Source organism: Ursus americanus, chromosome 24 (assembly GCF_024610735.1).
Source record: "Ursus americanus isolate L20-20 chromosome 24, mUrsAme1.1.p, whole genome shotgun sequence".
NCBI classification, from domain to species: domain Eukaryota; kingdom Metazoa; phylum Chordata; class Mammalia; order Carnivora; family Ursidae; genus Ursus; species Ursus americanus.
Genome location: NC_142150.1, coordinates 33,233,955 through 33,245,746, shown reverse-complemented (window position 1 = coordinate 33,245,746; position 11,792 = coordinate 33,233,955). Strand labels below are relative to the sequence as shown.

The window sequence follows — 11,792 nt, the reverse complement described above, 5'->3', positions numbered from 1 at the left end:
TGTCTTTTCAAATTAAAAAAAAAAAAGAACTTCTTTGAAAGAAAGACATTTCAAAGTTGAATAATCGTTGACATTGCAAGGACAGAAAAGAATTTTGTTTTGTTTTGTTTCAAATATTGATTTAAATTCTAGGTAGCTAACACATAGTATAATATTGCTTTCAGGAGTAGAATTTAGTGATTCATCACTTACATACAACACCCAGGGTTCATCACCAAAAGCGCTCTCCTTGTACCCATCGCCCATTTAGTCCATCCCCCGCCCGCCTCCACTCCAGCAACCCTCAGTTTGTTCTCTGTAGTTAACGGTCTCTTATGGTTGGCCTTCCTCTCTTTTAGAACTGAAAAGAATTGAAGGGAGAAGTCAGGTACTGACTATAAACTATTTTCTTTTTAAGATCACATCTCCCTCCCATTTGTGCTTCTCTGTTTTGTTCCGTGAATGTGGGTTTTAGGGGTTTACAACCACGATCTGGTCCTACACCAGCTGCCAGGTGACACTCCATAGGCAGCCACCCAAGATCTAAGGTGCTTAAGGTAAAAAGTTGATTTGTGAAAAATGAACTATGAAGTTTATTTCTCTCCTTTCACTTACAAATATATCTTTAGAAGATCTGAGTGCTTTAAGGATTACTTTTCACAAATTAGAGAAAGAAAACTAGAAATAGGGATATGTGAGATATTGTCAAACATGAAAGAACATTCATTTCTTTTCATTCATACTTATCAAGTCCTAAATATCACAAATGTGCTTGAAGGTGGAAGCATATTATTATTTTAAAAGCTGTATTTCCTGTTCCTCCTCTAAAGCTGTTACATCTGAGACACTGTGCAGAGAAGCAGAAGATTAGGTATTTACAAATAACATAAAAATATGTGTGACATATATAAAAATATATGTGTAAGAAAGACATTCTTTATAGGGTTGGAAGTGGTACGTGAGGTTGTATCAACATTCCTGAACCTTCAAGGGCAGTTAAATATATCCTAAAGGCAGAGTACCCTACAATACAAAACAGAACCCCAATATTTATTAAATATAAAAAGCTGAGGGAAATAATAGAACAGCTATAAATATCCATATGAAGCCAAAATATGCTTGCATAATGGACTTTCTTTGATTTTAGTGGTAGACCATGTCTTACTTTGTCTTTTGCTAGGCTTTTTCTCTTTTTCTCTTTGTGGCAGAAAAGGTCTTTGATTCTGGGTCAAGTAACTTTCCACTCAATAACTGTAGTCAGGTAGGGGTTTGTCAACATTTACATTTTATTATTCAGTCCCTTAGGTATTATGGAAAATGTTTTATATTTCAGTGGAATAACAAGTAATTATTTTTAATATTAATTCAGGAGAATTGATCACCAGGTGACACTTTACAGCTTTCCTATTATACTGATTTCTTCATTGCACAGCTGATTTCTAAATGCCACTAGAGGATGTATAAATGAATGTTCTGTCATAAATATATTTGTGATGATTTAAAGTCATTATTTTAATTCTAGATTTCAACTTCGTCACTAGTTCAGAATGTGCATAACTATGAGGACTGGCATATAAGCCCAGGATTTTCTATTTTTTTAATTTTTTAATTTTTAATTGTTTTATTACTATGTTCAGTTAGCCAACATATAGCACACCATCAGTTTTTGACCTACTGCTCAGTGATTCATTAGTCGCGTATAACACCCAGTGCTCATCACAACACATGCCTTCCTTAACACCCACCACCTGGTTTTGCCATTCCCACACCCTCCTGCTTTCTGTAACCCTCAGTTTGTTTCCCAGAGTCCAGTCTTTCATGGTTCTAAAGGCAAAGGAAACAAAAGCATCAATGAACTTTTGGGACTTCATCAAGATAAAAAGTTTCTGCATAGCAAAAGAAACAGTCAACAGAATTATGAGGCAACCCACTGAATGGAAGAACATATTTGCAAATGTCATTATAGATAAAGGGCTGGTATTCAAGATCTATAAAGAACTTCTCAAACTCAACACCCAAAAAAACAAATAATCCAGTTAAGAAATGGGCAGAAGACATGAAGAGACATTTCTCCAAAGAAGACTTATAAATGGCCAACAGACACATGAAAAAATGTTCAACTTCACTAGCAATCAGGGAAATACAAATCAAAACCACAATAGGATATCATTCTACATCAGTTAGAATGGCAAAAATTGACAAGAGAGGAAACAACAAATGCTGGGGAGGATGTGGAGAAAGGGGAACCGTTTTACACTATTGGTGAGAATGCAAGCTGGTACAGCCATTCTGGAAAACAGTTGGATATTCCTCAAGATGTTAAAAATAGAGCTACTCTACAACCCAGCAATTGCACTACTGGGTATTTATCCCAAAGATACAGATGTAGTGAAAAGAAGGGGCACATGAAACCTAATGTTCATAGCAGCAATGTCCACAGTACTCCCAGGATTTTTAATAGAATTATCATTAAAATTGTTTTGCCTTTATAATTCACTGACCATATTGTGTTGCCTTATTTGCTTTGGCCCAGAGAGTTTTGCTGTTGTTTTTGTTGTTTTCTATGGGTGACCCTATCCACACCTCTTTAATACTCCATAAAATTAAGTTATCAAATAATTCTGGTATGTGGGAATTAGGACTCATTTAGCTATTCCTGTAAATTTCTTTGTAATTCCTTTTTTTACATGCATTCCATTCATGATAGTGGTGGAATATAAAATCTATGAGATATTTTAGTTCCTTTAGTCAAATCAAGCCCATTTTTACATAAAAATGCTTAGCTATACTTTTCCTCGAATTAATTGTGTGTTTCCTTTGAAAATGTTTGACACCAAACTTTTCTCATGGCATTTTTCATCTCTCTATTTCTCAGCGTATAGATTAAGGGATTGAACATAGGAGCAATGATGGTATAAAATAGAGCAAATACTTTGTCCTCAGGGAACGTGGCTGGAGGTCGAAGGTAGACAAAGATTGAAGGCCCGAAAAATAAGATGACCACAGTGACATGAGACCCACAGGTAGAGAGGGCTTTGTGTCTTCCCTCAGCTGAGTGATGTCTTAGACTAAACAATATAATGACATAAGAAACAAACAAGACCACAAAGGTAACTAAGGCGACCATACCTGAATCAGCAACCACAAGGACCCCAGTGATGTAGGTATCAGTGCAGGCAACTTTCAGCAAAGGGAAGATATCACAGAAGTAGTGATCAATTTCGTTAGGACCACAAAATGGCAATTGGATTGTCATCAATAATTGAGGAAAAGAATGGAGAGCGCCACCAGCCCAAGCAGCTAAGACTAGGAGATGGCACCTTGTCCTGTTCATGATAAGCATGTAGTGGAGAGGTCTGCAGATGGCAGCATAGCGATCAAAGGCCATGGCGGTAAGAATGAAGATCTCAACGCCTCCAAAGAAGTGCACGGCGAAGAGTTGTAACATGCAATCACCATAGGAGATGGTTTTTGTCCCCCCTAGCAGGTCAGCAATTAACTTGGGTGTAATGCTAGAAGTATAGCAGATATCCATGGAGGATAAGTGGATGAGGAAGTAGTACATGGGTTGGTGAAAAAGAGGGCTGCATCGAATGGAGACAAGGATCAGAAGGTTTCCTGCCAACAGGGCAACGTAACTGAATAAAAAGAGCACAAAGCAAAATATTTGAATGTTCTGGTCATACGAAAGTCCTAGAAGTACGAATTCTGAGATGTTTTTCTGCCTCTCCATATACTTGAGTTTCCTGTATGTTATACACAAGTAGGTATGTATCTGAAAGGAATAAACAGAAATTTGGTGAAACCTTGAGTATAAGCACAATGATATAAAGTTTACCAAAAGTAGATTGACATGAATATCATATTAATATTAATTATTCTTGATTCCTTAAAAAGATATTTGATTTTCTATTTTCTTTTATTCTGTGGAAGTATTGTGAAATAATTTTATAATGGAAATAATGGGAATAATAATGTATGTTACTCAATTTTACTAGTAATAATTTTTACATATTTAAATGATATTTTGAAAATTAAAAACTATCAATTATTATTAATTATATTATTTAGATAAGAAAGAGGATTTTAAAAGTTGTCCCAACTTAAAAGATGCTTTGTTGCATATATCTTAAATGTATGCGGCTAATACATGAGGTCAACTTTCCTACTTTCACCATTTTCTTATAAAATTCTGTGAATTTTCTGGGAGTGAATCCTCAGGAAATGCATATGTACCAGCCTGAACTGCTAAAGGTTAATATGTATAAAGCACACCCTTTTTTGCTATGTGTGCAGACGTTGCCAATGGGTCATGCTAAACTAATGGAATCACTGTTATTTAAAAAAGCTAAGAATGGTGAAAAAATATATGGCAAAATAAAGAATGTCAATTTATGGGGCGCCTGGGTGGCACAGCGGTTGGGCGTCTGCCTTCGGCTCAGGGCGTGATCCCAGCGTGATGGGATCGAGCCCCACATCGGGCTCTTCTGCTGTGAGCCTGCTTCTTCCTCTCCCACTCCCCCTGCCTGTGTTCCCTCTCTCGCTGGCTGTCTCTATCTCTGTCGAATAAATAAATAAAAATCTTAAAAAAAAAAAGAATGTTAATTTATGACTGAAATTGTGGAAAATAAATTGCAATTTCATTCTTTTCTCCTATTTACATTTCATGTGTTAAAGAGAATTTTAAACATGTAAGTACTGTCATAAATTTTGTGATGACAATCATTAAAAGATAGATAAAAAATATATACATATATAGCTATCAGAGAGGCATTTAGAAAATGGTCCATACCCTAGGAGAGCAATTTGGCTTGAAATTATTATTCAAAACTCTAACTTCATAAAGGAGTAATTTTTTTTTTTTTTTAATAATGATGAGCTACAGAGTATTCGACAGTTAACCTTACCTAAGGAGTATTGGAAAATTTTAGGAGGTAGAGGTCATTGACTTATTTTCTACTCATGGCAAGTGATGCTGTTTCTTTGTTAATGAGGTGGAAATAATGTTAATATTTCAGATACAGTTACTTACCTAAAACAATTTGGTTTAAAAAAATTATTATACAAGAAGACTGCAAAAAATTTAAAAGCAGAATTCACTTGACTAATCCAAATCTCTGATATTAAAAAGAAGAAACTCAGATCAAAAGAATCTAATCATTTCTATGGATGGAGAAGTAATACACTGTGAATGTGTGGAGACAGAAATCCTGATTCTCCCTCAATTTGGGGCTAATTTCATAGACGAGATCTGAGTGGGATAATGAAGGGTGTCATGAGAAAAGCAGGAAAAGACTATTCTGAATCCATATCTGAGGAGAAAAGAATATGCAAGACGATGGGTGAACAGACACCCAGTCTTTCTGAGTATTTATGGAAATAAAGATATATGGGCTATTTAACATAAATGTCATCTGGGATTCTTTCATTCTAAATCATTTTAAGTAATTTCCCTTCAGTTTTACCAACACGTAAATTGCTGAAATCAGGATTCTTCCTGTTTTCTAGACCATCGTTGGCATTGAACTTACAATAGTGCTTCCCATCTATCTCACCCTGTAACCTGAGGGACCATTATACATGAGCGCTGCAGAGAGCAGCTGTAAAGGGAAAAGGAGAGGAGAATTATTGTCGTAAAAACAACATTTTCATGGCAGAGATATTATGGACCCCTCTTAGGTAAAAGCTGAAGTTACAGTTGATGCAGAAAGAACATCAGGCAACCAGTGAACAACTGGTTAGACCAGTAGCAACACAGGATGAGGTAGAAACATGGTGGCGTCTTAAAGAAACCGACCAGGGCAATCCTTGAGCAAATTGCTCCATCTCTTTAAACTTCATCTTACTCCTTTTACAATTAAGATATCATTACAAAATTCAGAATTTTAATGAAGAATACATGAGAAAATATGAAATAGCCATGACACGTGTGGTTCAAAACGGATTAGTTTAGAACCACAGAAAGTGTCACACACCCACAGACAACCAAGGCCAGTGGAAAAATAAAGGAAAAGACCGTTCATAACATGGATTTCGTATATGAGCAGGTACATGTCAATTTCAACAATCTGTACAAAAACCATTTTGGTTAGTTGGATGGCAGGTTAGTCCTCTTAGGGATTGCTTAACCCTAATCCTTAGCCCAGTTATTTGGAGGGTATACAAATATAGTTAAATGGTTACTTTACTTCTTTGGTAATACTAAATAAAAGTCCTGAGTGCACTTTTGCTTAAACTATCTGGGAGAGAATAGAGGCTGTCATGCTTAAATTAAATCTTCCATCATGGCTGCCCAGGTGGCTCAGTCAGTTAAGTGGCTATCCTCATCTCAGATGATGATCTCAGGGTCCTGGAATCAAGCCCTGCATCCTGCTATCTGCTTAGCAGGGAGTCTGTTCTCCCTCTAGCTGTGCTTCTGCCATTCGTGCTCTCTTTCTCTCTCTCTCTCTGTCTGTCAAATAAATATATATAAATAAAGTTTCCATCACACATTCAATTTTCCCTTAGTGTAACAGAATAGCATGCTATAAACTTAATGTAGTTGGCTCAGGTGAAGTTAGTGTATTCTAGCCTGGCAAGGAATATAGGAAATATATTTGAAATATAGGAAATTCTTCATTTTGTAAATATTTAAGCATAAACAGGGCTATTTCCAAACAGCAGTATGGAAGATTGTATATAAGTACAAGAATTGGACGCAATGAAATTCATTGCCAACTAGAAAATGCTTTAATTTCATTGTTATTCACTGGAATTTTGCTTATAAATAATACACAATTAAAACTAACATATTGTAAAGCATTTTTATAGTAATCAAATTACCAAATATTGCAAAAGATGTTATAGTCTTTAGAATGAAATTATAGGGACTAAGAGCATGTTATTAGTCAAGCTCGAAGTTGGTGGGACCCTTCCCAAACCAAGGTGACAACGACAACTCACTAACCATAAGATCTGAGTGGCTGCCAGGTTAGTTTTAAGCTACATCAGGTAGAATTCCATCCCCCAGATACTCACTGTGCCAAATCATCCCCAGCATCAAAATCTAGAATAAAGTGAAGAAAATTATATCAATAATTCAAACACAATCAGGTTAGTTCTCCACGAGTATTTTGGAAATCTCAGTGTGACTTACACCTTCTGCAGGTTTACGAGGAAAGCAGACCTCAAATAGCTGCTAAACCTGTCAGTGATGAAGAAAGGGGTTGTTATGCCCCAGGAAAGTCCGCTAGGAATTTCAAATGCTGATTTAGGCTCTGAATGCCAACTCCCCCAAAAAATAAAAGTATTTTTTAATTCCTGCAAAAGGTAACGAGAGTATTTAGGTCCTGGAAATCATCGACTTTCTGCTTATTCCTGAAGAAAATTTGATTGGGACACACAATATAAAGTCAAGTGACAACACAGAAATTAATTAATAATTATTTGAAAGCTGCAAGTAATTACATTCCCAAAGGCATTTCTAGAGAGATCCTGGCCAAATGTTGCTAAACCATTGTCCAGAGTGATGTCCCTGGTTGCCCTGGGTATTGCTTTCCATCTTTGCATTAGCTTGCCTTAGGCACAAGGCCATAGTCAGAGCAGTTCCGGAAATTTTGACTATTCTTATTCACCCAGCTTTCTGACAAATGAGAGGGAAACCACTGTAACCTGAAGTAGTATTTGGTTATCTACCAGGAAAGTTTGGGATGAGAAGAGCAAAGATAACCACATACAAACATGTATAGTCCAAGTGTGACCATTACCAAGATCTTAAGTGTGTAGACCAGATAGATCAAATACAACGAATGACCTGCGTATGAGAACAGGTACAAAACTCCCATGGTTCAAGACTAACATTGCAGGAATCAGTAGTTGTGGGATAGGAGACAAAGAAAAGGAATGATAAAACGATAAACATTTCTTTCCCTATGAACTTGGAAGGGAGGAGAAGTAAAATAGATAAAAAATATTTTCAGAGAAAGGGGAGCCTTGTTGGCTCAGTCAGTGAAATGTCTAACTGTGGCTCTCAGTTCTTGGGGTCCTAGGATGAACTTGAGGTCCTAAGGATTGAGCCCCCCTCCCCATCAACATGGTTTCTACCTCTCCCTCTTCTCCTCACCCCACTCCTTCTCTCTTTCTCTCTCTCTCTCAAATAAATAAATAAAATCTTAAGAAAATTCATTAAATTATTTAACACTTTCAATAGTGCATATTTTGACATAAAGTATTATTACCACTATTATGCATATAAGAACACAAGAAGTTACTAGAGTCTAAATAACTGGCCCAAATAGCAATTAAGGAAGAAAATGGATATTTCTGAATGTAATGCTTGCTTCCAGGCTTTGAACATTTAGTAACCCTGAGTAAATGAAGGATTCTAACTGATGGGGTTCAGGGCAGGCTGCTGCATGCGCCACTTTGACATGTGGATTGTTCTGAACTGAAAACAATCAGACCCAAAGGATTCAAGAGGAGTTGATTTCTTCCCCACTAACTGCCTAAAAGGATTTAGACAGAAGACCTGGGTCAGGAAGAGAAGTACCACCAGAGATACCTACAAAGAGTGTGGGGTGGACATAGTAAACTGGGGGGGACTCTGCAGGGCTTGCTTGTTCAAATTCCTCTCTGTGGCCCATTGCATCCTTACCCCCTTCTCCTAGCTCAGGATAGCATATAAACCTCAGTTGCCTGACTGTCAGGGAGTTTCATTTCTTTGGGGTTCCCGTACATACGGAATTAAAGTTGTTTTTCTCCTATTAATCTGTCTTTTGTCAATTTCATTGTTAGATCAGCCAAAGAACAGAGAAGGGAAAAAGGGAAAAGCTTTTCTCCTGTACATAGCCCTTCAGCACAGAGGGTATCAAAGCTTGATGATTTTCCAGCTTGTCCATCTCAGCACACTGCCCGATGTTGACCAAGCTTTACTCCAGCAAGCCTGTATCAATCCACAGAGAAGATAGATGGTCATATCTTGCTTGTGTACCCTCCCCTGACAGACACACTCCCGGACTCCTGTTAGAGACATATACAGCTGTTCCTTTACCATCCTCATCATCCTCATCCTCATCCTTGAATTCGCCCCTCATCATAAACGTGTTCTTCTGAAAAAGTTCTAATTTTGATGAAGTGCATTTAATCTTTTTTTTAATATGGACTACACCATTATTATCATGTTAAATAATTATTTTTCTAATCCAAGGTCACAAAGATCTTGCCTTACGTTTTATTATAATTTATTATGCATCTCCCTTTAATGTACTGGTTTACATTCCAGGAAAGAAATCACTGACATAACTAGCAGTCTTAAATAAAGAATAGCAAAAAAGCTAAAGGTTAATTCTCCAAAAGATTTAATAAAACTCATAAAACATCATCAAGATCTATCAAGAGAAAACAGAGAAAAAAACCTACAAATTAACAATAGGAGGAATGGAATTCATACATTGCTGAAAAGTAGTGTCAATTTGTACAAAAATTTGAAATCCAGGTTGATGATATCTATTCAAGTTAAGTATAAGCTATTTTCCAGGGGTGCCAGGGTGGTTCAGTTCGTTGAGCCTCCCACTCTTGGTTTCAGTTCAAGTCATCATCTCAGAGTTCTGGGATCAAGCCCCACATTAGGCTCTGCTCTGCACAGAGTCTGCTTCTCTCCCTTTCCCTCTGTTCCTCCCCCACCCACCCATTCTCTCTGTCTCTCTCCCTCCATCTCTCCCTCTCAAATAAATAAATAAATAATAAATAAGTTATTGTTTAGCAATTCTACCTCTAGATATTTATTTGCAATACCATAAAACTGCATGAATAACACCAAGTCATCATGAATTAGATGTAGACAGAACATCATTAGCTATGGCTTCATACATGGTCTTGGGAAGAAATGCTTTCCATGAGCATATGGCTCACATGTAAAGCACACGACCTTGCTTGTAATAAATTTCAAAGAGCCAATGACCGAAGTAAGTTCAAGGAGGGAAAAATAATCATAGGTGCACTTAAAGTGAGATCATAGAGCTATTTTAGAGTCAAAAACCAAAAACTCTGAGGCCAGACTTCTCACAACATGTACCCACTTGGATGGGACACATGGGGGAGGCATCTCAGCAAACTGGACAGGTCAAGCACTCTGGGAGTCTCAAGTGACAGAAGCCTACTTTTCATGGGCCTGTTGTTATGGTGTGAAACCGCTGCAGTTGGATTCAGAGCTGAATTTAATGATACTTTGCTTATTTGGATGCACTGAACGAAGAGCCCGAGGAAAGCATATTTGCATGAGGACTAAGAAGCAGCTTGACAAAGAATTATAAGCAAAGAAGGAGTTCTGAAGAAAGTCTCAAAACAGTAAGGAAACTTTTTCATTTGGAAGAAAAAAAAAACATTGTTTCATTAAAATATGTGATGTGTAAAGTTACAGTTAAAGCATTATACCTATGTTATCTCATAAATTTATCATAGAATTTATAAGATGGGGGAACAGAACTAAATAATATTACTGAAAGCAAAACACTAAAGATAAAGAATTTGAGGAGCATAATATGCGAACAGTGCTTGAGAATTCAATCAGAAAACCTTGCAGAGGCAGAAAGAGACCAATGGCTGACCTTGAGGATGTTTCCTAAATGGAGGCAGGCCATTCAAAGCTTCCAAGGTTTTTCCTTCCAAGGAAAAAGTGATGTCAGGGCACACCCTTGCTCCTCAGGAAACAAGTTCTAGTCAAGCCAATAGTTACCTTCACAGAGAAAATCACCACCATTACCACCTCCCTTCCTCATCGATGGGTAGACCAGGCTGGAAGAAGAACCAGGAAGCATCAATGCTTCTTTTACTAACTTAATGAGTAAGAATAGAGCTTTTACTGCTGTTAATAGACATGTCAGGGACACAGTTTTCAACAACTGGAGACTTCAAACTCAGAGAGACTGGATACAACCTCTTACTAGCCATAATCTTTAGCACCTCTAAAAAAGTCCTTTAATTCTAAAATCCCAAAACAAAAGCAACCATTCCAATGACTATTAAGATATTCACCATACACCATAAATTCAACTAGGAATGTCATGTCAAATGTGCTCAAAATCACACAGCTACCTGGTCCTAACCAGGTCTTCCTAACGGAGACCTTAAATTTCTAGCCACCATAATGAACCTGGCACACCATACCCCTCAGAATCACCCGCATGTGAGAACTTATTCTAACCATCAAGGCTCTGATATAGGAGTTAGACAGAAATGTGGAGGCCCAGAGTTGAAGACAGTCTTTCCATCCTCCTCTGACATAGCCCATCGTGGGGGCTGACTTCAACTCTTCTGGTATTCCTGTCAACACCAGAGACCCACATGAATATGGTGTCTCATAAAATAGATATTACAAGCAATCAATTCCAAATACTTCATCCTTCACTCTGGACCTAAATCATCAACTTTTCAAGAGCATTTTGATTTTACCAAATATCATTGCTGGATGATTTAAGTACAATAACTAAATCAGCCCTCATATTGGAAGGCTGAAGCCTGAAGCCAAATACAGGGTTGAGCAAGGGTGAAGGGTCAGGTGAGGGTGCTGAGGCAAGAAGTCACATAAAACTCTTTCAGCCACAGCTAGTTTGGGCCTCCTATCTTCCCCTTAGGCTCCTGCCAAGATATCTGAGCTTCTTCCAGCCTGGTGTTTTCTGATAACACTGGGGTGCAAAGAAAGAAACTATGTAACAGATTTCTTAGCAGATTAGAGGTATTCCTCTAATTAAAAATGAGTTTTTAAATTAGCAGTAAATTCCTATATAGATTGGGACACCTAGATGGCTCAGTTGGTTAAGCATCTGACTTTGGCTCAG

General features: G+C 37.4%; 1 protein-coding gene across 1 annotated transcript; it reads right to left on the bottom strand.

Annotated features, from left to right (window-relative positions):
* Positions 1-2,779: 2,779 nt before the first annotated feature.
* LOC123785225 (olfactory receptor 4P4-like) lies at positions 2,780-3,712 on the bottom strand. Its single transcript, XM_045786942.2, has one exon. The coding sequence runs from the start codon at positions 3,710-3,712 to the stop codon at positions 2,780-2,782; it is 933 nt and encodes a 310-aa protein (XP_045642898.2).
* Positions 3,713-11,792: the final 8,080 nt, after the last annotated feature.

What these genes read in the sequence shown, in the direction of transcription:
- LOC123785225 (XM_045786942.2), bottom strand. Translation starts at nt 3,712, where the DNA reads ATGGAGAGGCAGAAAAACATCTCAGAATTCGTACTTCTAGGACTTTCG.